At 39.7% G+C, this 26651-nt stretch overlaps 1 protein-coding gene across 1 annotated transcript in view; it reads left to right on the top strand.

Annotated features, from left to right (window-relative positions):
* LOC143887427 (protein DETOXIFICATION 20-like) overlaps positions 1-19425 on the top strand; it is a 32843-nt gene extending 13418 nt beyond the window's left edge. The window contains exons 3-8 of the mRNA XM_077391513.1: positions 2949-3035; positions 3154-3210; positions 3351-3589; positions 5233-5351; positions 15793-15879; positions 19256-19425. Coding sequence (XP_077247628.1) covers positions 2949-3035; positions 3154-3210; positions 3351-3589; positions 5233-5351; positions 15793-15879; positions 19256-19336 — 670 coding nt within the window. The 3' untranslated portion in view covers positions 19337-19425. The remainder of the gene's footprint in view (positions 1-2948; positions 3036-3153; positions 3211-3350; positions 3590-5232; positions 5352-15792; positions 15880-19255) is intronic.
* Positions 19426-26651: the final 7226 nt, after the last annotated feature.

Below are 26651 nucleotides of genomic sequence, written 5' to 3'. Positions count from 1 at the left end.
TCGATGATTCAAAACTATTCGTTTACTGGTTTTTACCCTACATAGGCTATTACACAAAAGTCTCCTCGGGAAGGTGATTCAAACTATTCTTTTACTATATCGTACCCTGCATAGGCTATGACATGAAAACCTCCTCGGGAAGGTGATCCTAGTCCTCTGGTATGTTTGGGATAGGGCTGGCAATTTCACCCATGAAAACAGGGATCTGCCCCGCTCGGGGCGGGGATTCCCCGATCTCAACAGGGATGGGGACGGGAATTTAAAAATCCCCCAGAGCAGGGACTGGGCGAGGATGGGATGGAGATGGTCCCGCCCTCCCCCGCTTCAATATGCAAGATATTATCAATACCCTCTTATTTTAGTATTGTTTTAGGAGATTTTATATGGTATAAGGGCTTACAACAAAACGGTAGGGGTACCACCCTTGATATTTGATCCAACAACAGCTCACTTTTTGAGCTTTTTGATGAGCTGTTGGATCAAAAGTCAAGAGTGGTACCTGTTGAGGCCTTATTGTTGTAAGCCCGTACACCATATAATTTCTCTTGTTTTAGTGTTTTATTTGTGAACAGTAAACATTTCTTTTAGGTTAGTGATATTGGCTCTACTATATTTTGATAAGTGCACAAACATGGCTTGTCTTTTCTTCTTCATAGGCATTAAAAATCATTTTTTTGAGGCGGGATTTTTTGTGCGGGGTAGAGACGGGGCAGGGATGGGGATTAGAAATTCCCTGCGGGGCGGGGGTGGGCATTCCCAGCCATCCCCGAAGCAGGGACGGGGAATTTTCCTTCCGGCGGGGATGGGGAATGCAACATCCGGCCCCGCCCCGCCCCATTGCAAGCCCTGGTTTGGGACATACTAACATATTTGTCTATGGAAAAAGGCTTGATAAATTTTGGAGATTTCACTAAACTTTTGGATGCTTTACAATAATCTCAAGGTGTGCTTATATAGAGCACATACAGAATAAACATAAAATCAAATCAAACTAACTATGGAAGGAAACAATCCTAATCAAATCTACTTTCCTAGTCTATAGAATGAAATCAAATCAAATCTACTTTCCTAATATCTAAGGTTACCTCTTCTAATCTACTTGCCTAATCCACCACCACAATGATCCGACGGTGATATCTCAACCTAATCCAACGGTGAGATCTCATATATTCTAATATGCCCCCTCAAACGTATATGGATTGGAAATCTGTATACGTTTGATTACAATAAATATCCACAATATGAAAAATAAAATCCTCCACTAGAATCCCCATAAGAAAATAGAATCATTTGATTTGAAGCGTACTGCCAAAATTTGATGATGAATATTCCCTGATATTGTTGCCGAATGTATATCGCCGAAGAAGACGCCGCTTGTTGATGTGCCGCTGCCGCTAAGAGACAGATCATAACAAATCATAGCCTCAATGGGTTAGAAAAAACTCAAGCCTCGATGGGCTAGTTGTAATGGGTCACTATGGACCAATGCCGGAATGGGCAGGAAGATGCATCTCTCAGGCACACACCTCAAGGAATCGAGGAACCTCAACTGAGTAGAGGAATTATTTTAGGCACGCACCTTAAGAAAGGCACCTCAACTGAAATAAGAGAAAGAATCCGATAATAAGATAGAAAGACGAGTAGGGAGGAGACAGCCAAATAGCGGTGAAGATTTTGATGACAAATATCGGCAAATAGGGTGCAACATTTAAAATGTTGGACAATGCATGAAAAAGAGTGGATATGGCAAATACAGTGAGTCCCCCAAGGAAAGGATTACATTAAAATATGCAAGGGAAAAACAAGGAATCAACGGAGTGTCCTTATCAATATTTAGGGTGGCATGATTGGTATTTGGGTGTGCTTGAAACAATGCATTTAAAGCTCTCTACAAAAGTTGATTGGATCATAGGGTATTAAAATAATGTAAAAGCTAGAGTAAAAAAGGTTTCTTATTTATCCGTGACCATATGGACAGAACTTCATTGTCTTTCGTCCTCCTCTAGATTTAGATACCCCATTCAATGTCTCAGACGAAAGTGAGCAATGCCGGACAGAGGTGATGGAACGACAGTAGCAAGAGCGGAAGGTGATCAGAGTTGAGGACGAAGGATGAGAAGCAGCTCGGACAATCGTGATGCCAGGAAGAAGGGTCGGTGTAGCCGAAGTAGGATGACGACGGAATGATTTAAAAGGGATGTGCTCCGACAATAATTGTGCGGTACCGGCGGACAGCTAGATGTGCCGTCCGCCGGGGAACGAAACTCTTTGAGTTGTGCTCAGACCAAACTAGGATCGTGAGGCTCTGATACCATGATAAATTTTGGAGATTTCACTAAACTTTTGGATGCTTTACAATAATCTTAAGGTGTGCCTATATAGAGCACATACAGAATAAACATAGAATAAAATCAAAATAACTATGGAAGGAAACAATCCTAATCAAATCTACTTTCCTAAACTCTAAGGGTACCACAACGATCCGACGGTGATATCTCAACCTAATCCAACTGTGAGATCTCATATATTCTGACATCTTTCTCTCATCTATACATTATTAAACACCCCCCTCAATTAAACTTTTAATCTAAGGGTCTGTTTGGATACCTGGATTTTAGAATCCAGGTTTTAGTTGGAAAGTGGTGTAAAATTCTGGATTTTACTTTAAGTAAGAAATCTAGGATTTCGAAATCCCCCCCGCCCCCACATCATGAGATTTCTACAACCTGAATTTAGGACAATCTCCTACTCTCTCGCTTGACAAAAAGATGGTCTGCTTCCCTTGTCTGCCATCCAGGATTCTTGAGGAAATCCAAGATTCTAAACTCTGCGTATCCAAATGGTCCCAAAGGTTGGACTCATTAGAATTTTTTGGAGGATTCTTCTTAGTTTTATGGATGTCAATACCAATTCAACATGGCTATTAAACTTTTTTCTTTCTGTGACAGCTTGGAGCTATGGTACAATTCCTTGTTGATCTTAGTAGCTGCGTACATGAAAAATGCCACAATTGCAATATCTGCTTTCTCTATCTGGTATGATAAATCACAATTGGCAGTTATTTTTTAATTTTCACAAACACTAACTTACATTTTTTTTGGAATGATAAAGCACAAGCTAACATAAGGTTACTAACTAAACGTGGATTTGCAGCCTCAACATCAGTACTTGGGAATTAATGATCTCATTTGGTTTCTTGTCTGCAGCAAGGTATAGTATTATTACTAACTCTCTTTGGATGTGTGATAATGGGTGGGCCAAATCATTTGCTCAATTGATTGGTGCATATGTCAATAATCCAGATTGTTCTTCTTTAAAAGGATTTCATTTTTTTTTTCTCACTTTCACAGCGTAAGAGTAGCGAATGAATTGGGTCGTGGAGATCCAAAAGCTGCAATATTCGCAATAAAAGTGGTCTCAAGCACTTCGATATCTGTCGGTGTGGTGTTTTTTGTGTTGTTTTTAGCACTTGGCAATGTCATTTCTTACGCGTTCAGCAGTAGTGTGGAGGTGGCGAAAGAAGTGTCAAGTCTTAGTGTTCTTCTATCATTCTCCATCTTGCTCAACAGTGTTCAACCAGTACTTACAGGCAAATTTCTGAAACCTACATTTACATTCCGTTGTTTTTTTTTAATGGCAATGAAATAAATTAATAAAAGGAAGAAAAATAAAACCCCGACGATCAAGATGATCAAGGCAATGCAAACAACAAGAAAGAATAAAGCTACATAAAACAACAACACATTAAGCTGGGAGGAAATCAAAGACTTCCGACTCCACCCTAGGTGCACCCTCTCTTGCTAACTTGTCGGCCTCACTACTAGCTGATCTTCTTTAATGATAAAATGAGATTTGACATTCCCTCCACTCAATCTGAGACCTTACCAATCCATCCTGCAAACAGCCAAAGATAGGACGAGCTTCTCTTCAACCATCTTATCATGTTCAAAGAATCTCTTTCCACCTTACCAAGTATATTATGTCCATCAAATTAGGAATGAAATCCCCCAAAATCTTCAAAAAAAATAAACATTCCTACACGTCCAAATCAAAATAATAAATTCGGTTGTTATCCTACAAGTAGAAAACGTGATCCTATAGACTTAGTATTTTCCATGTTTAATTATCCTACGGTTGGATCAATTTTTGGGCTCCTTAGATTGTATAAATTTGGCTTTTCTCCTTAAATTTTGCTTAGTTGTCTTTCCCTAGAAAATCTAAAATCTTCCAACTTTCCTAAATATCCCTCTCTATTCCGAAAGAAAAATATGTCTCTAAGCAAACAAAATTCGGCTAACATCAAAATTTGGAGAAACCGATTTAGCTCCTAAATTTTCTAACGGTCATCTCTAGTCTACTATTGGCCTAAATTCTCTTCAATCTTTAGCCAATTAAAAACTCAACTTGGCTATATAATAAAATCCAATTTCAATACTAAAAATGATAACAAGAATACTCATAATAATTAGAACAATTAACTACACACCAGCCGTCGATCTTGTAGCCTCCTGAAACTACTGTCAATTATTAATTAAGTCAGATAAAACTTTTTGTAATAGTCTCATCTTCGATTGTCGATCGGAACTACTACATCATAAATCTGAGAGACTTGATGATCTGACCATCGATCTGATGGTTGTAAATGAGTTCGATCAAGAATTAATAGTCATTAGACCTCGATTTAAACTATCTCATAAATATGATCCGATTGCCATGATAAATGATATACTCTCATTCGGCTACGATGTGTTCGTATAAAGTCCTTTATAAATGTCTTCGAGCGGGTCCCACTCTATATTACTCTATAAAAATTTTAAAATCTTAGTTAGTTGCTGTGGGGCCTGGTGTGACAAACGTCACTTCTCATAATAAGTATGGCTATTGATTTGGTAGTTGATGCGTCCAATTTTGAATGGGATCTGAGTAACCTAGAACATATAGGGCATGGCGTGTTTGGCAACCATGAAAAGATTAATCCATGGAATATTATTGTATATGTTTGCACTACTTTCTAGAGATTTCTCATGCTCTATCCACTCGTGCCCTCAGAAGTCTCTCCCCCTACTCAGATCCACATTCATAATTGAGCCTAGGAATATTCAATGAAATAATTTTTCTTATTTCACAAACATATCTTTAAAGAATTTATTTCACATTAACCTATCTACTCTTATCTTTCCTTGTGTAGTTTGGCATTTCTATTTCTTTTAATTTAACCTTTGTGGTGAGCAGGGGTAGCATTGGGGGCTGGTTGGCAAAGTATTGTAGCATACGTGAACATTGGTTGCTACTATGTTATAGGGATGCCCTTAGGAATTTTGCTCGGCTACCTTACTTCTCTCCAAGTTAAAGTAAGTCTCTCTCTTTCTTTCTAGCTCGACACACACGTGTTATACATATATATACATATATATATATATATATATATATATATATATATATGAGGAAACTGTTGGTGAGCTTAAGCGCACCAAATTTATGGTGCGCTTAAGCTCCCCAATCACATGGGTCCTACATTTTGGGGAGTGATCCAAACCATTCATTTGCAAGGCCTTATCATAGATAAGAGGTATACCAAAAATTAGCTCTATAGGATCATCCTAACCCCTCCATTTGTGGAGGACAAAAATGGGGCAGATTTGTGTCTGTCCATTTTTGTCCTCCACAAATGGAGGGGTTAGGATGATCCTATGGAGCTGATTTTTGGTACACCCCCCATCTATGTAAGGGACTTTCAAATGAATGCTTGGGATCATCCTAACAAAGTTGGCCCCCATGTGATTGGGCGCTTAAGCTCACTATTAGTGAGCTTAAGCGCACCAACAGTTTCCTCTCTCTCTCTCTCTCTCTCTCTCTCTCTCTATATATATATATATATATATATATATATATATATATATATATATATATATATATATATATATATATATATATATATATATGAGGAAAGTGTCTCTAGTCTCTCCCCTAGATAAGCTTATCTACTCCTCCCTTTAAAAAAACACAGTGGGCCCACGCTGTTTGGATGATCCAAAGCATTCATTTGATAGGTCCTAACATAGATAGGGTGTGCCCAAAAAATCAGCACCAAAGGGTCATCCTAGAACTTCGTTTTGTGGTGCCTTGTGGTACCCAGAATGGACACATATAAACGTCCACATTTATATGCGTCCATTTTGGACACGGTGTGCCCCACAAAATGAAGTTCTAAGATGACCCTTTGGTGCTGATTTTTTGGGCACACCCTATCTATGTTAGGACCTATCAAATGAATGCTTTGGATCATCCAAACAGCGTGGGCCCACTGTGTTTTTTTAAAGGGAGGAGTAGATAAGCTTATCTAGGGGAGAGACTAGAGACACTTTCCTCTCTCTCTCTCTCTCTCTCTCTCTCTCTCTCTCTATATATATATATATATATATATATATATATATATATATATATATATATATATATATATATATATATAGGGGGAACATTTCCTACACACTTGTGTAGGTAAGTTACCTACACACTACCTTAAAATACAGTGGGGGCCCACATTGTTTGGGTGATCCAAACCATTCATTTGAATGGTCCTCACATATATAGGGTGTCCACAAAAAATCAGATCCATAAGATCATCATAACCATTCAAACTATGGAGGCAAAAAATGGACTAATTTGTGAAGGTTTATACACGTCCATTTTACCTCCACAAATCGTAGGGTTGGGATGATCCTATGGATCTAATTTTTTGTGGACACTCTATCTATGTGAGGACCATTCAAATGAATTGTTTGGATCACCCAAACAATGTGGACCCCCACTGTATTTTAAGGTAGTGTGTAGGTAACTTACCTACACAAGTGTGTAGGAAATGTTCTCTCATATATATATATATATATATATATATATATATATATATATATATATATACACACACACACACGTAAAAAACCCCGTGTGATGCACGGGCCGACAAAGAACTGTACAAACCACATCATAGGTTGATCCAAACCATCCATATGATGGAACACAACATAAATATGTTGTGCCCCAAAAATCATTTCCATAGGCTAATCCTAGCCCTCCAATCTATAGAGGTTTCCATAATATGTCGTTCCTCTTAAATCGGATGGTTAAGATCACCCTATAGATTTTTTACGCATGTGGAGGGCATGCTATGTATTACTTGTGGAAAGCTTACAAGACGGATCACACTTCAAGAAAAGTGACATTCACTCACGGTCATGACCGTCAGTGCATATGTCAATGAATGTCGGTGTAACTTACACCGACACTTTTAGCCAATGAATGCTCGATGGTTTAGAGGTCCTTTGCAAATGGGGAGGCCTTGCCTATTTATAGGTTACCCCCTCACATACAAATGGTCAGAATTTTGCCACTTGGCAACCATCCAACAGTCTAGGACCCTCCTAGAACTTTCTTGGCTCACTATAATTCTCCATACATGTCTCTAGCAACAGACTACAAGAACGTTCTCTACTTCTCAGTGGACTTCTTGAGCCTCCATTAGACCTCTCAATGTGAGCCAAATTGTCATCCCCGACATTTTGAATAATTTATTAAGAGAAGGGAGGTGATTCCACCTATGATTTGTGGACACGGACACGAGTTTCGCATGCCGACACGGACACGGAGTGTCGGACACGGCTAACCCCCAATATTTACAAACGGAGGACACTGCTAGAAATAGAAAATATATATGATAGAACATCAAATATTAATTAAAGAAGAGCTAATTGTCCACATATCTGTCCATTTTTGCCCTCCACTTTTGGAGGGGTTAGGCTGATTCATCGGACCTGAATTTTGGTACACACCCTATCTATGATAGCGCCTTGCAAACGAATGGTTTGGATCACCACAAAAAATGTGGGACTCATGTGATTGGGCACTCGAGCGCACCAACACTTTCCTCTCTTTCTCTCTCTCTCTCTCTCACACACACACACACATATATATATATATAAGAGGGCCCAAACACATGTTGGCCCACATTGTTAGGATGATCTAAAGCATTCATTTGAAAGGTCCTTACATAGATAGGGTGTGTACAAAAAATCAACTCCATAGGATCATCCTAACCCATCCAAAAGTGGAGGGAAAAATGGACAGACACCGTTTGCCACAAATCTGCCCATTTTTGCCCTCCGCTTTTGGACGGATTAGGATGATCCAATGGAGCTGATTTTTTGTACACACCCTATCTATAATGGGGCCTTGCAAATGAATGGTTTGGATGAGCACAAAAAATGTGGGACCCATGTGGCCATGTGTTTGGGCCCTCAAGCTCATATAAGCTATATGAGCTTCAAGCTCACAATCAACCCGACCCGAAAATAAGCTATATATATATATATATATATATATATATATATATGAGAAAACGGTTTCTACTAGGGCTGCAACTTGGGTCGGGTAAAACCCGACCCGCATCGACCCGACCCGAAAATAGCTTGGGTTGGGTTCATGTTTCTTAAGTTTCGGGTCGAGCCGGGTATACGATTCAAAAGCTAGCATGAATCTCGGGTCGAGCCGGGTTTGAAGGGGCCCGACCTGAGTTACTTAAGTTATAGTATGTTTTATTTTTCTTCCTAAAACTTTGTTACTTTAAAAGTGAAAACTTAAAAGTAAAACTCTTGCTCGCACGCAATCATATGGACTCTTTCCATCTTCTCTTCATTTCCCCCCTTTAGGTCTAGGGTTTCAAGCTTCAACTAAATAGTTAATGCACTAAATAGTTTGTTGTTTATCTCATATGAGTATAATCATTTTCATTTGGTAATGCATCAATTTATTCTCTTTGGACTAGTTATTAGAGTTTGCCATGCTTGAGTTTTTCTACTTCTATCAGTTGAGTTGCCTTGCCAAACAAGAGTTTTCCTTAAAAAATTGCGTCAACGTAAAAAAACCCGACCCGACCCGAGATTTATCATGGGTAGGGCCGGGTTTGGGAATCATGGGTTTTCCAGAAAAAAAAACCCGACTCGACCCGAGATATTGCTCGAGTAGGGTTGGGTTCTTCAAAACCCGGCCCGCCCGACCTTAGTTGCAGCCCTAGTTTCTACACACGTGTAAATAAGTTATCTACAGACTACCTTAAAATACAACGGAGGGCATATTGTTTGGGTGTTCCAAACCATTCATTTGATTGGCCCTCACATAGATAAAGGGTTCACAAAAAATCAGCTCCATTGGATCATCCCAACCCTACGATTTGTGGAGGTAAAATGGACGTGTATAAACCTTCACAAATCTGTCCATTTTTTACCTCCACGGTTCGAAGGGTTAGGATGATCCTATGAAGCTGATTTTTGGGCACACCCAATCTATGTGAGGGCCCATCAAGTGAATGCTTTGGATCACCCAAACAATGTGGGCCCCACTGTATTTTAAGGTAGTGTGTAGATAACTTATCTACACATGTGTGTAGAAACCGTTTTCTCTCTGTCTCTCTCTATTTATATATATATAGTGTTACAAAATTTCGGCCGAAATTTTGGTCCGAAATTTAGAAATTGGGTCCGGAATTTGGAACCAAATTACCAAATTTTAGACCGAAATTTCAATTTTTGGTGGGGTCCGAATTGGTTGCCGAAACTGAAATTTTAAACCACACACACACACACACACACACTATTAAAAAACCCCGTGCCGTGCATCGCCGACAAAGAACTGTACGGACCTCATCATAGGTTGATCCAAACCGTCCATGTGATGGAACACAACATAAATAGGTTGTGCCAGTAAAATCATTTCCATAGACTGATCCTAGCCCTCCAATCTATAGAGGTTTTCATAATTGTTGTTCCTCTGAAGGTGCCCGCAATTCGTCAATATTTGTAAAGGTGTCCGGAATTCGTAATATTATGTAATATGTTCACAAAAATCCGTAGTATTATGTAATATATGCACCCAATCCTAATCTTTGCAAAGAAAAAATGTCACTATGTTGACTTTGTCCATTTTTTTTTATTACAGAAGCATAAAGGAGGGGGTAGGATTGAAATTATGTAGCTTTAATGGGTGCCTTTGTTAAAAAGCATAAAGGAGGGGGTAGGATTGAAAATATGTGGGTTGAATGGGTGCCTTTGTTAAAAAAAAGTCGAAAAAAGTGATGTGTAATTCTCTTAGAATTTTGGGTGAAATTCAAATAATTCAAACCTTTTCTCTTCTATATATATATATATATATATATATATATATATATATATATATATATATATATATTTACTACTATATAGCACAAGAGAAAAGGAGAGAATTTTCTCCATTTAACATGTCAATGTGAATGATTTTTACCCTTTTTTGCCCTCCCCACATATCTGTACATATTAGCTATGTGAGGGTAAAAAAAGGTATGAATGTTCGCAAGTATTTGCAAAATCTGTGGCATTAACACGTCGGTGGTAATTTTGAATCTTGATTTGCTAGCCACCTTCTCCAAATGCTACATCTCGCCCATTCATTGCAATTGTATGTATTCAGAGATTTGTCTTTAGATGTGATGAAAAACTACACCGAAATACTATTTCTTGAAAGGTTGCTACCAATAATACGTAAAGAAAGAAGCTAGTAATCATTACTAGTAAAGTTTGGGAGTGAAATTACGGACAACGGGTACCTGGATATAATAATTAAGGAAAAAACTACAAAGAAGAGGTATCAAAATATGACAATTACGAAAAAGCTACTTCTCCTTATTAATTTTTTGAGGATATTACGAATTTCACACACCTTCAAAAATATTTACAAATTCCGAGCACCTACAGAGGAACAACAGATTATGAAAACCTCAATAGATTGGAGGGTTAGGATCAGCCTGTGGAAATGATATTACGGGCACAACCTATTGATGTTGTGTTCCATCACATGGACGGTTTGGATCAACCTATGATGTGGTCCGTACAGTTCTTTGTCGGCCCGTGCATCACACCGGGCTTTTTACTAAGGTGTCACCTCATATAGCTTATATGAGGTGGCGCTCACAAAACATAAGGGGCCCATATTTTTGGGGTGATCCAAACCACTCATTTGAAGGCCCTTAGATGGATATGGTGCCTACAAAAAATCAGGTCCATAGGATCATCCTAAGCCTTCCATTTATGGAGGTTAAAAATGGGCAGATTTATGGAGGTTTATACCCATCCATTTCAACCTCCACAAATGGAAGGGTTAGGATGATCCTGTGAAGTTAATTTTTTGGGCACACCCTATCTATGTGAGGGCCTATCAAATGAATGCTTTGGATCATCCAAACAAAGTGGGCCCCTTATGTTTTTAAGCGCCACCTCATATAAGCTATATGAGGTGACACCTTAGGAACTCTATTCTCATATATATATATATATATATATATATATATATCTACTATAATAAGCTGGGATGAAAAGAGGAGGGTTTTTTCGATTTTTTTGAAAATCACGTGAAAATTACACGTCACATTTTTTGACTTTTTTGAACAAATGCCCCCATTCAACTCATATAATTTCAATCCTACCCCCCCTCCTTTATGCTTTTAACAAAGGCACCCATTGAATCATATAATTTCAATCCTACCCCCCCTTTATGCTTTTAACAAAGGCACTCATTAAAGCTGTATAATTTCGATCTTACCCCCCTCCTTTATGGTTTTTTAATTAAAAAACTATAGGGTGATCTTGACCATCCGATTTAAGATAAGATGAATTATGGAAACATCTATAGATTGGAGGGCCCAGCCTATGGAAATGATTTTTGGGGCACAACCTATTTATGTTGTGTTCCATCACATGGACGGTTTGGATCAACCTATCACATGGTCCGTACCGTTCTTTGTCGGCCCGTGCATCGCACGGGTTTTTTACTAGTATATATATATAGCAGAAGAGAAAATGAATGGATTTTTTGAATTATTTGAAAATTCTATGAGAATTACACATCACTTTTTTGACTTTTTTTAACAAAGGCACCCATTCAACCCACATATTTTCAATCTTATCCCCTCCTTTATGCTTTTTAACAAAGGCAGTCATTAAAGCCACATAATTTCAATCTTACCCCCCTCCTATATGCTTTTTTAATAAAAAATCTATTGGGTGATCATAACCATCCGATTTAAGAGGAACAACATATTATGGAAACCTCTATGGATTGGAGGGCTAGGTTCAGCCTATGGAAATGATTTTTGGGGCAGAACCTATTTATGTTGTGTTCCATCACATGGATGGTTTGGATCAACCTATGATGGCCCGTGCATCGCACGTGGTTTTTTTACTAGTATCTACTACAATATAGCGGGAGGAAAAAGAAATTTCTTTTCTTTTTATCTGTGATTTACCTGTCAGCATTACTCTTTTACCATTAACCCCTTTGCTGATATCTAACATCCATCTCTATGAGAAATTATTTGAGGGTAAAATCGTAATCTACATACGAAAAGAACCGACACAGGTACCTCTCTATGACAGTTACAAAAAAAAACTACTAAGAAGAGGTAAAGACATATGACAATGACCAAAGAACTACTTTATATTACTCATGTAGGACACTTGCAAAATATTGACGGATTCCGGGCACCTGAAGAGGAACAACAATTATGGAAACCTCTATCGATTGGAGGGCTAGGATCAGCTTATATCGATTGGAGGGCTAGGATCAACCTATGGAAATGATTTTACGGGCACAACCGATTGATGTTGTGTTCCATCACATGGACGGTTTGGATCAACCTATAACCTTCTATAGATCGGAGGGTTTGGATGAACCTATGAAAATTATTTTTGAGGCACAACCTATGTAGGCAGTGGCCCATCTAATGGACGGTTTGGTACATCCTATGGTATGGGCCATACCGTACATTTTAATAAAGTGAGGAGTGCGATCATCAAAATATGGTGAGCAGTGCCATTATAAAATATGGTAGTGAGGACATTAGCACTATATATAATTTGAAACCATCATTGTTACTTGGATGTTCCCACGAGGGTCGGGTTCAACCCGAACTTGACGGGTTCAACCCGAATTTGGGTTGGGTCGGGTTAAGCTTTTTTGCAAATCGGGTTGGGTTGGGTTGGGAAAAATCAACCCGAATTGGAAATTGGGTAGGTTCGAGTTGGGCTGTCGAGCGACCCGACCCGACCCGAAACCCGAATTTGGGTTCCATTTGAAGAAGTTCTGTATATGTGTTTTTCTTTTTCAACATTGAAATAGTCTCAATAGTCCACAATGGATGGTTTGGATAATCCTATGGTGCGGGCCATACCGTACTTTAATAAAGTGAGGAGTGTGATCATCAAAATATAGTAGTGCGGATAACATTTCCCTTTGTTAATACTTAGTCCCTGTTTGGTTTGGATTTTGAGAACCGATTGTGAGTTAAAAACTGATTATTGGTGACTCACTATTGGTTTTCAAAATCCAAAACAACCCGGCTTCAGTTGAGGTGGTCAACAATTGGTACCATATCAAATCGGGTCAACCCGACCCAACCCCGACCCGAATTGAAAATCGGGTTGGGTTGGGTTGAGGAAATTGCAAATCGGGTTGGGTCGGGTTGAACCCAGTCGGGTTGGAAATCGGGTTGGGTCGGAAAATATGGGTTCCTCGGGTTGGGTCGGATTGAGACCTAAGTTGCACCCCTAACGATGACGAAAAAACTACTTTTCCTTATTCATTATGTGCAGGTCAAATTAAGGAAAGTTTGATATTACGAATGCAGAACACCTGTAATAATATTGACGAATTGTGGACACCTTAAGAGGAACAACAATTATGGAAACCTCTATAGATTGGAGGGCTAGGATCAGCCTATGGAAATTATTTTACGGGCACAACCTATTTATGTTTTGTTCCATCACATGGACGGTTTAGATCAACCTATGATGTGGTCTGTACAATTCTTTGTCGGCAGATGCATGGGGTTTTTTGCTAATGTGTGTGTGTGTGTGTGTGTGTGTGTGTCTATATATATATATATATATATATATATATATATATATATATATGAGAAAAAGGTTCGTGAGGTTAACCTCATATAGCTTATATGAGGTGGCGCTCACAAAACATAAGGGGCCCACATTATTAGGATGATCCAAAGCATTCATTTCAAAGGCCCCATCATAGATAGGGTGTGTACAAAAAATCAGCTCCATTGGATCATCCTAACCCATCCAAAAGTGGAGGGCAAAATGGATAGACACTTTTTGCCCACAAATCTGCCCATTTTTGCCTTCACTTTTGGAGGGGTTAGGATGATCCAATGGAGTTGATTTTTGGTACACACCCTATCTATGATGGGGCCTTTCAAATGAATGGTTTGGATCATCCAAACAAGGTGGGCGCCTTATGTTTTGTGTGCGCCACCTCATATAAGCCTATATGATACCTCAGGAACTCTATTCTCTCTCTCTCTCTCTCTATATATATATATATATATATATATATATATATATATATATAGAGAGAGAGAGAGAGAGAGAGAGAGAGAGAGAGAGAGAGGAAAGTGAAGCTACACCGCCGGCTTAAAATACAATGGGCCCACATTGTTTTGGTGATCCAAAGAATTCATTTGATTGGCCCTCACATAGATAGGGTGTCCACCAAAAATCAGCTCCATAGGATCATCCCAACCCTACGATTTGTGGAGGCAAAAATGAACGTGTAAAAACCTTCACAAATTTGTCCATTTTTGCCTCCACAGTTTGAAGGGTTGGGATGATCCTATGGAGCTGATTTTTGGTGGACACCCTATCTATGTGAGGGCCAATCAAATGAATGGTTTGGATCACCAAAAAAAATGTGGGCCCATTGTATTTTAAGCCTGCGGTGTAGCTAAGTTAGCTACACCGGCGGTGTAGCTTCACTTTCCTCATATATATATATATATATATATATATATATATATATATATCTACTATAATAAGCTGGGATGAAAAGAGGAGGGTTTTTTCGATTTTTTTGAAAATCACGTGAGAATTACACGTCACATTTTTTGACTTTTTTGAACAAATGCGCCCATTCAACTCATATAATTTCAATCCTACCCCCCCTCCTTTATGCTTTTAACAAAGGCACCCATTGAATCATATAATTTCAATCCTACCTCCCCTTTATGCTTTTAACAAAGGCACCCATTAAAGCCGTATAAATTCGATCTTACGCCCTCCTTTATGGTTTTTTAATTAAAAAACTATAGGGTGATCTTGACCATTCGATTTAAGATAAGAGGAATTATGAAAACATCTATAGATTGGAGGGCTAGGATCGGCCTATGGAAATGATTTTTGGGGCACAACCTATTTATGTTGTGTTCCATCACATTGACGGTTTGGATCAACCTATCACATGGTCCGTACCGTTCTTTGTCGGCCCGTGCATCGCACGGGTTTTTTACTAGTATATATATATAGTGGGAGGAAAAAGAGAGAATTATTTGAATTTCTCCCAAAATTCTATGAGAATTACACATTACTTTTTTTGACTTTTTTTAACAAAGGTACCCATTCAACCCACATATTTTCAATCATACCCCCTCCTTTATGCTTTTTAACAAAGGCACCCATTAAAGCCACATAATTTCAATCCTACCCCCCTCCTTTATGCTTTTTTATCTATAGAAACCTCTATAGATTGGAGGGCTAGGATCAGCCTATGGAAATGATTTTACGGGCACAACCTATTGATGTTGTGTTCCATCACATCGATGGTTTGGATCAACCTATGTTGTGTTCCATCACATTGACGGTTTGCATCGCACGGGGTTTTTCACTAGTATATATATATTCTTCTTTTTGGTTTCTTTTTCAGGGTATTTGGATTGGCATGATGCTTGGAATTGCCGCACAAACACTTGTGCTTATTTGCATCACTGGGAGAACAGATTGGAGTATTCAGGTAATAGTGAAAAATGCATTTACTTCAGTATGTTTGCGTCCATTGAATTATTCTTCCACACCATATAGAGCATCAAAACTCGTCGAAGTTTAATTGAGTTGTTACACAAAATGATTTTACTTTCCAGGAAACTTTTAAAACCTTGTCGTGCACAACTGTACACTTCACACATGCACCAGATTGGCTTCCCTATTAATAGAAAAGCCACACACATGCATCAGATTGGCTTCCCTATTAATAGGAAAGCCCTACAGTCGGAATACATGTGTTAGTTCTTTTTAATGATTTCAAAAACAAGTATGAGGCAACTATCTTTTGTCCCTGGCAACAAAGTAATGGATCTCTCCCATTAGCTAGGGGTACCTGGGACTGTAACAGTCTTAGCAGTGTAAGCGAGACTCAAATCCATAAATATCAAAAACTGACAATTTAGGCTTTCCTGTAGATTCAAATTCAATAACTATTTCCTCCTTAAAGGTAAAGACTGCAAAGGATAATAACTTTGTACATAGGGAGTCTAGTGAAAAGGCCAAGAACTATTTTAGGTAAGTATTAACTTCTTTTCTAATTTTTTTCTCTTGCATGCAAGGTTTTAAGCATATTTAGTAGTTAAAAGTTAAAACTTCGTTTTAAACGGTGTTTTTTCAAAGAAAAAAATTTATTTTTTAGATGCTGTTTAATACTTCGTTTAAAACTTTTTAAGGGGAATGTTTAAAACGTATTTTAAACAAGTTTTAAACTTATTAATTGCATTTTTATCCAACTTTCCAATTTTGACCCCGCTATATTTTGTTAATGACAAAACTTTAAATGTGTTAAACTTGTTTTCTAGTATTTTAATTTTACTGAGGAATGCTAGACTGAAGGGAGCCCTTGCAAAAAAGAGATGAAAGGGCTCTCACATTGGCTGCGCATTACCAGAGTGCATTAACATTCATTGACTTCTACATTTTAGAGTGACATGCAGCCAATGGGGAAGCCCTTTCATCTCATTCCAATGGGGAACCCTTTCATCTCATTCTTGCAAGGGCTCCTTTAAGTCTAGCAGTCCTCTTATTGATTTAACCACTTTTACTACATTTTTTTACCCCATGTGGTATTAAATTTGAATTTTTCCCTTGTTGTTTTTGAGATTTTATATGGTATAAGCCTTTATAGTCCCTTATTTTTCAAAAACTATTGTACGGAACACATCATAGGATGATCCAAACCGTCCATAAGATGGAACACAATGTAAATAGGTTGTCGCCCAAAAATCATTTCCATAGGATTATTACAACCGTTCGATCTTTAGAGGTTACCATAATGTGCAGTTCCTCCATAGATCGGAGGGTTACGATCATCCTATGGAAATAATTTTTGGGTGAAGCAACCTATTTACATTGTGTTCCATCTTATGGACGGTTTCGATCATCCTATGATGTGGTCTGTACAGTACTTTTTGAAAAATAAGGGACTATAAAGGCTTATACGGTATAAAAAACTCGTTGTTTTTTGTCATATAACGTTTTTCTAACTAGGGTTTTAACGTCGTGGTATATTGACTATATTCTGATACCGGGAGAAATTACATTTACACCCCCTCTAGTTTCTGACACATCCACTTCTACCCCGTTAGTTTAAAACGTGACAACTACACCCCCTGTAGTTTCAATTTGTAAAAGGTAGGCCCCCTCAGTTGACGGTTCGTCCACAGATTGAAGGTTTAGGGTGGTCCAATGGAGCTGATTTTTTGGGCACACCCTATCTATGTTAGGGCCCATCAAATGAACTCTTTGGATCATCCAAACAATGTGGGCTCATACCCAATTCCAAACACTACCAAAAACACAGTGGGCCCACGAACTATCAACTGAGGGGGCCTACCTTATACAAATTGAAACTACATGGGGTGTAGTTGTCACGTTTTAAACTATAGTGGTAGATGCTCTTGCAAATGAAGCTTGCAAATCTAGATCTCATCAAATTTTCCATGGATGGTCAGAAATGCCTCGCATAGCCCAGGGGGCTGCAAGATGCGACACTAATGGTTTTCCAAATATTCGCCCAAGCAAATGATCGAAGCAGGTGGTGTTGTGTAGGGTCTTTGGTACCCCTTTGTTTGTCGCGGTCTAGAGGGCTGGTTGTTTGCCCTCCTCTTGTATTGTGCCTTCAATAAATAATATGCAGAGGCCCGCCCCGGGGTCGCATTCCTTTCCGGGTTAAAAAAAAAAAAAAAAAAAAAACTATAAGGGTAGAAGTGGATGAGTGAATCTAGAGGGGGTGTAAATGTAATTTTCCCTTATTATATAGGATCATATATGGCGATACTTAACACCATACTTGGGTGAGACCGCTCACGCATGGGTGGTGATTCCCAACTAGTAGAGTTCTTTCCAACTTATAGCAAACACATTTGTTGGGCACCAATTACTAGAAGGCATATCCACGATTTGACCAACAAATGAATGTCATAGTTCATCTAACCCCACTATATTTCTTGGCTCTGTAAGCACCAACCCTTGTGGCCTCAATATCGGTAGTTTTTATATTAGGGCCTTGTGTGTAGGTGAACGCACAGCGAAGCACCTAGGTAGTTCTTATATTGGGGCCATCATGTATGTAGGTGAACACGTCGCCAAGAAGTACAGTGGGGCACACTTCGTTGGATCATCTAAGCCATTCAGTTGCTGTCCCCCTAATAGGTAGGGCTGCACATGGTTCGGTCCGGTTCGGTTTAAGGGAATTTCTTAAACCGAACTGATCCCATCGGTTTGGATTTTTTCCAAACCGTAACCGAACCGATTGGCAGTTGAACCGAACCAAACCGAACCGGTTTTGACCAGTTCGGTTTATGGTTTATTTGTATTTTACCTATAAGTAATGGGCAGTCATAAATAGAAAAAGACATAATGGATTAATATTGGACGAACCGTTTGATTTTGGGGATAATGGACAACTTTGGACCATTTGATTTTGGGGATAATGGATGAACCGTTTGAAGTTTGAAGTTGAACGGCAAAAAATACTAAAAAGAGATATCTGAACCGGTTCGGTTCGGTTCGGTTTTGCGGATTAATATTTTCTGAACTGTGAACCGAACCGATTGGATCGGCTTTGTTAAAATCGTAACCGCAACCGAACCGGTAGATATAAAAACCGAACCAAATGGCCCGGTTCGGTTCGGTTTATCAGTTTGATTGGTTTTGTTGTGCAGCCCTACTAATAGGTTGTCCCAAAAATTGGAGGTTTAGGATTATCCTAACTTTCAATTTGTTGTAGGTTTAAAATCAGTGACACAATATAGAAACCTCAACAAATCAACCTCTTTTAATTAATTAATGCCTCTCTAACATTCACTTTTGAATGGAGTCTTACCTTTTTGCCCATTATGCAGGTACAAAAAGCATCAGCACGGCTAAATAGATGGTTATTGCCTGATGCCAATGAGTCATATGACCACCCGTCCCATGCTTAGCGAGCGAGTTGATGTATGAGAAGAGATTAAGTGCACATTTGGCAACTATTCTGATTCTATTTCCTGATATTGATTTTGATTCTTGATTCTATTTTTTTATTTTGATTCTGATTCTAAAGAATTTAAATCATGTTTAGCAACTGACATATTTGTTATTTTAATTTTTTGGGTTTTTAGAATAGAATCACATTTGACAATACAATTGATTATTGACTACAAGTAATTTAGAATTAAGAAAAATACATGTTTTAATATCATCAATCAATCAAATTGACTCCACGTTCCTTGCAACCCAAAAAAAAAAAAAAAAACAACTACTAACTAGAGAGTTGTCTGCGAAGAAATTTTCCCTTGAGTTGCCACATCCTCTTGAATTAGAACATACGAACTCGTTAAGGGCTTCTTTGGTTGCCACCAAAATTAGTCTTTATTTGCAAATAAGATCATTATATTAAAAGGAGTGATAAATCGATCCCCATATATCTTAATTCGACCTCTTATTTCTTTCTCTCTCCTCTCTCTAACATAGAGAGAGAAATAGACACATGGGGTCGATTTAAGATATTTGAGGGGTTGATTTAACATTGCATGTAGACACCAAATTTTGTCAAGGTGGTACTAATGATAGGTTGTCGCGACGATGAGTCCCATGACGAGCCTAAGGCCCCTGTTCTCTTTCTCTTGATCTCTCTCTCTGGTTCTTGGAACAGGAAATACTTCTCCAAAAATGAGTTTGTCCAGAGGATAAAGTCCAAAAGCCCATTTTTACACGGTACTTGCCTTTTACGGCTCCACCAATGAAGCCCGTTTTCACAGGGCATTCGCTTAAGCGTTTAGTAAAAAGACATTCAAATTTTGCATACACCTTTTCAAAGCGTATGACTAGGTACGTTGGATTCTCCTCATCGCAAGGAACCCAACGGACCTAACCGCACACGATTTGGAGTCCAAACGAAGGAGTTATCATCTTTCAAAGTTCTCAAAAACTCCCGAAAAACCCCATAAACCTGATTCGGGCGCATCGAAGTTATTCACTCCACTCCGAAGCGTGAAGTTAGGTTCATGGGATCCCTCTTATCTCAAGCAATCGAACAGATCTGACCAAACGCAATTCAGAGTCCAAACGAAGAAGTTACGGTCCGCCAAAACTCCCGAAAAACCCCGAAATTGCCCAAAATACCGTCAACCGAGCTACTAGTGGCCCCTAAATCGTCGGGTGCAACCACCAAATCACAACCTGCGATTTTGTAATTGCAAATTGCGAATTGAAAATCGCACCTTACGATTTCCCATCTGACCCTATAAATAGGGGGGACGAGGAAAGTGTAAAAACAAGATATTTAACCAGATCAAAATCCTAGTTTCAATATAAACCTTCGGTTACTCTAGTTTACATTATGTTAGAGGAAACTCTATCCAAAAAATTCTAGTTTCTTTACCCGAGAGAGAGAGAGAGAGAGAGAGAGAGAGAGAGAGAGAGTAGAGAAAAACATACAGAGCTCACACTAGGCGTCGGCATTCTACCGAATTTCCGAGGACTCGGAGCGACACCCTCCAACTAGCGCTGTTGTTTTGCCGAATTTTGGAGAACTCGGAGCTATCCTACTCAACTAGCGCCGTTGTTCAGCTGAATTTTCTGAGAATTACCCGAAACTACACCGTCCGACTAGCGCCGTTATTCTGGCGAATTTTTGGAGAACCCGAAGCTACACCGTTCGACTAGCGCCATTGTTCTACAGAATTTTCATAGAACCCGAAGCTACCTTCCGACTAGCGCCGTTGTTTTGCCGAATTTTCAGAGAACCCGAAGCTACATCGTCTGACTAGTGTCATTGTTCTGCTGAATTTTGGGAGAACTCGGAGCTACACCATCCACCTAGCACCGTTACGCAGCTGATTTTTCGGGAGGCCTCCTCGCTCCTTTGGTAAAATTACATTTATTTCTGAGCTTTCTACATTTCTGTTATAAAATTCGGTATAGGGTAGTTATAGGGTCCAAGGCTCCTCTTGCCCCGGGTCCTGTAATGTAAATCCCGAATCTCTCTTTGTAATTAGGGCTACGTTCCCTCTCCTTATCTCGCCGCTCTATATTCGGTCCTACCAAAGACAAAAGAGATAGAGACGATAGCCCTCGCGCTCCAATGGTGTTGGACAAGGGGAGGGAATAAAAAACCCACTCTTTTCTTTCCTTTACGCTTTGTCATTTTCGTTCATTTTAGTTATTCAGATTAAGGCCGTCACTTTGAGATCCTCCAGGGATTCGAAACATGTAGTGTGTACCCTCAATCCGGATAACGCCCAAATCGATTCTTTTCCTTCTTTCGTAAATCTCACCCATTTATGTACATGAATTAAGCCTAATCATAATAAAGGATAAAAAATTAAGATTTGTCATAAAGTTCTTTAAAACTGCCAAATCAAGTCAAGAGACCGGGTTTACCTGGGCATGAGGGGTGCCTAACACTTTCCCCGAATGTAACCATAAGCCTTACTCAGATTTCTATAAAGACCATGCCTTAGCAAAGAGAGTAAAATTACGGTTCTAGGCCCCAAACCTAGAGTACAACTTTGGTTATCGCTCCTTTAATGAAACTTGGATCTCTATCCCCGTTTCATCAGAAAAGTAGACATGGGTCCTAGGCCCTAACCTAGGTGGCGACTTTGAGATTCACTTTTTTGTGAAATTCAGATTTCGGTCCCAAGTTCACCCAAAACACAAACAAACAAACACCCTCCCAACCCAATGTGGTGATCCCATGCTACTGAAAGGGGCCGAGCGGGAAAAAATCGGCTCCCAAGACTGGCGACTCTGCTAGGAAAATCATAAGATTATAGCTCTAGAGTGATTTGACTTGGCAGATTTTCAAAAACATATCAGAAAACTATGCTTCTTTCCGCCTATATTACGATTATTCTTAACCCTACGTTGCGTTTAGGGGTAATCGTAAGTTGCGAATCTTTCGCAAGTTGCGAGTACTCCTCACGAGCAAAATAAAACAAGTGTTAGGTTTAAATTATGTACCATATGCTTGCTTCACTCTTCGAAGTTTCACTTGAGCCAATGCTCAAAATTGCCGCCAATTGCGCGAAAATGCCCCGGGAGGCACCCAGGGTTTCCTATTTAATTATGTCAAACACCGCACACACTATAATTTTCATACCTATTACCCTCGGGAGTAACTAGCGCTTGGTCCGGATTGGTGGCGTTTGGGATGTCATTACCCGGATTGTTGTTGGTCACGGTTCCATTTGACTTGAAAGCACCACCCCTTTGCATGTCATCTTTGTGGTGGCGTTAAAACAAAACTGTACTGAACTTTCCGCCGCACCAAGGCCTCCTAGTAAGGGTTATTCGTGCATTTTGGTAAGAGGGACCTTTAAGCCTTCATCACAATGCATATGCCCAGCAAATTCACATAATTGTATACCATGCCCACATAGGGTATGTTGAGCTTAGAGTTAGGTGAAGGCAAAACCTGTTACTATCAAGAGATGTGAGCATGTTCCCAAATAAGGATACATTGAACCTCTGGCCCACATAGGGCATGTCCATTGAGTCTCGAAAGGTGTCATCGAGTTGCCTCAATTCTTGCTAGGGATTTCACTACCCTAGTGGCATTTTGCATTGTTAAAGTTGTCACTAACAATGCAAAATGCTCAATCAAGTTGTCAAAAGAGCTAAACTAGGGGAAATTTTTATAAATACTCGCCGAGCTCTTTGCTATGTCGCCATAGAGGGGGATCAGCCGCAGGATCAAGAGAGCCAAGGGAGTCCTCTGTTTCCCAGCCTCAGGAAGATCCCCGCCCCACCCACAGTCCAGGATACTCAGGGGCAGGGCCCCACAGACCGTCTGTCGGAGTAGATTTTTCTTTTTCTTTTGATGTACCCCGATTCGGGATGAGATGCATTATTTATTATTTATTTATTCTGATCGGACATGTATTCATTAGACATATGAGATATATATGGATCAGTTTAATACTTTTATCTGCAATTGTTTGTGTTGTTGTCTATTTGAAATAAAGTTGATTTTGTGTAAATAGTCGCCGTTCTAGGCTGGTATTTACACAAATGCCCCTAGTTTAGTTCTTTTGACAATTTGACTGAGTATTTTGCATTATTAGCAAAGGCTAACAATGTAAAATGCCCCTTGCATGGTTTCTATTATTATTTGATCGAATATTTTGTTTTTTTAGTCATATCTTACTATGACTAATAATACAAAATGCCCCTAGTGTAGATATTCCAATAGACAAGAGAAATTTAACACAAGGTAAGAAACTGTGGACCCCTATACCGAGGACGATGAATGAGGGACGCGAGATCCCCCGTCAATCCTCTAAGACCTCCACAATGTGAAGGAGAGCTCTACCAAGGAACTCTCGAAATGATGCCACTCACAGCATGGGTGGCGATGTAAATGTATGAGATACCTCTTGATCCGGAGACAGGAGCCTCGAAACCAAGACGCACCTAAAATAACTCAGAGTCGCCATCCAGGGGAGCTGGCCCTGGAACCCTATAAAATACTCTGTTGCAATGGATAACCAGAGATGCAAAGGTTCGTGCCTGGTGACGAATGAGGAAGATCCAAAGAGCACCCTCAATTCGCCCAAGTGCAAGCACCTGGTCTCTTATGCCATTTTCAATTAACTTTGAAGAGTTTTGGGCGAAAATCATGTGAAATGGGAACAATCATCCCCGAGAAAACATCTGTCTAAACATGCATGACCCGGGAATGAAGACTCGACTATTACTGAAACAAATGCTTTTGATTTATTTTAGGTGGGTCGAATCTTAGTAGATGAGTTTGGATATATTTGTTCATGGGCAGTGTTCCCTGCCCCTGGCTTTTCAATCCTGGTCCAAAGACCCTTTAGATTGTTTGGAGTTTTAATGCATTTTGTTTTAGATCGAAGAGTGCTTCGCTTGGTCTTTTTTGAAGGCATCCCTTGTCAACAACCAAGCTGCCCTTTGTAGGTTTTCATCTTGGCGGACCATTTTGCCCTTAGTTTTGTTAGAAACTTTTCTTCAGGTTTGTCGTTTCTATGAGCGCGATGACCTTAAATTTTACCTAAGTCGCCCTTGCAAGTTTTCGACCTAGCGGGTCTTTAGACCTTCTTGTTTTTCTCTTTTCTTCTGTCCTACGAATATTTCGTTTTGAATATTGGCAGGACTTCAGGTTAGAGTTTTGAGGATCTCGGGTTGCTTTGCAGAATATGACCGAACCTGTATTTGTCAGGCTGCCTACGTACCCCAAAGAGGGTTGGGATCAGGTCCGCGTATTTCGAGGCTTTTCTGTGGGGATAAGGGGCTCAAGTGAAGGACTTTTGTTTGTTCTGCATAGTGTGAACAAACCTGAATTTGTTAGGCTGCCTACGTACCCCAAAGAGGTTGGGATCAGGTCCATGTAGTTCGAGGCTTTTCTGGTAAATGATTGAAGAAAATGTTTGATGGTTTGCAAAAGGATAACCGAACCTGAATTTGTCAGGCTGCCTGTGTACCCCAAAGAGGTTGGGATCAGGTCCGCGTAGTTTGAGGGCTTTTCTCTTCTAAAATGAGTGTGAGTGAAGGGTTTTGCTTATTCTGGAAAGTGTAACCGAACCTAGATTTGTCAGGCTGCCTACGTACCCCAAAGAGGTTGGGATCAGGTCCGCGTAGTTTGAGGGTTTGAAGACATCTTCAAAAGGGTTTTGAATTTTGTAGGTGATTCATTTTAGGGCTCTAATCAGCGCATGGAGGCCTTCGATATTCATGAGTAATATCTTTTGAGTTGATCGAGGTTAGTAGGTTCTGATATTCTATCTCCATTTTGGTTAAAAAGTCTAACGACTTTTTCGGACAGGATTTCATTGACGATGTATGGGCCAGACCAATTAGGTCTAAACTTTTCCCTATGATCGAAGACAGGAGCTCGGCATTCTCTACACCATATCGCCCTCTCTAAGATCTGACTCGAACCTTCTTATTGAAAGCCGTTTCTATTCTGTGCTGGTACAAACGTGGTACGCCGCTCTCAGTCTTTTCTCATCCATTATGCATAATTCTTGATGAAGGATACAGACCATTCAGATTCTGGTAGATTGCTTTCCATTAAGATTTTGAGTGAAGGGATTTTCAACTCGATTGGCAGTACGGCTTCTATACTATGTAAGCGAGTAAGGAGTAGCTCTTGTAGATTGACGGACTGACATTGTATATGCCCATAGTGCAAACGGAAGCTTGTTTGACCCATCCTGGTAGGATCAGGTCAATTTCTGAAGGATCGTCTTGATATTTCTGTTAGCTGCTTCGACAGCGCCATTAGTTTGCGGTCGATATGACGACGAATTATGGTGCTTGATTATGAACTCTTTGCACAACGAGGCTACCTCTTTCTTGAAGTGAGAACCGTTGTCTGATATCAGCTCGTGTGGGATACCATATCTGTAGATGATGTTTGCCTTGATGAACTTCACAACCGATGCTGATCATATCAAAGCGTATGATTGAGCTTCAATCGAGTTAGTGAAGTAATCAATTGCGACAAGTATGTACTCGTGTCGGCTGGACGACTTGGGAGAAATCTTGCTCATAATATCAATACCCATACCAAAAATGGCGATGGAGATGTGAGATAGTGGAGCTCTGATGGCGGCACGTGTATCTGATTAGCATGGATCTGGCAGAGGTGGCATTTCTTGACAAATGTGAAGCAATCTGCTTCGAGGGTGGTCTAGAAGTAACTAAGACGAAGGATCTTCCGAGTTAATATCTTTCCGTTCATATGAGGACCACAGACCCCTGAGTGAACATCTTCCAGAATTTTTGCTGCCTGTCTTAATTGACGCAAAAGAGCTGGACTCCATCGAAGGATCTGCGATACAAGTCTCCTCCACAAATGACTTACCTAGATGCCAGTTTCTGTAATGCTCTTTTCTCCTTTGATGAGGCCTCTGGGGGGTGCCCCCTGCCAGATATAAGAATCTTAATATTGAAATACCAAGGCTCCCCATCTGGACATCTGGCTGCTATATAAACCATGTGTACGTGTGCTGGGATGACTTGTCGCTTTATTGCCAGAGGACGGACCTCCACTCCTATCGTGTCAACCATGGATGTGAGTGTCGTTAAAGCATCAACGAATCTGTTTCTCAACCTAGAGATGTAAGTAAAGCAGATATTGTGGTGCTGGGATGACTTGTCTCTTTATGGCCAAAGGACGGGCATCCACTTCTACCGGGATGTCAATCATGGATGCGTGTGTGGCAAAAGCATCAGGGAATCTGTTTCTCAACCTAGAGATGTAAGTAAAGCTGATATTGTAGAAACTTT

Source organism: Tasmannia lanceolata, unplaced genomic scaffold (assembly GCF_043159265.1).
Source record: "Tasmannia lanceolata isolate RefF3 unplaced genomic scaffold, GAP_Taslan_0.1 ptg000012l, whole genome shotgun sequence".
NCBI classification, from domain to species: domain Eukaryota; kingdom Viridiplantae; phylum Streptophyta; class Magnoliopsida; order Canellales; family Winteraceae; genus Tasmannia; species Tasmannia lanceolata.
Note: the sequence above shows the minus strand (reverse complement) of the source record. Positions and strands in the feature narration are given on the sequence as shown.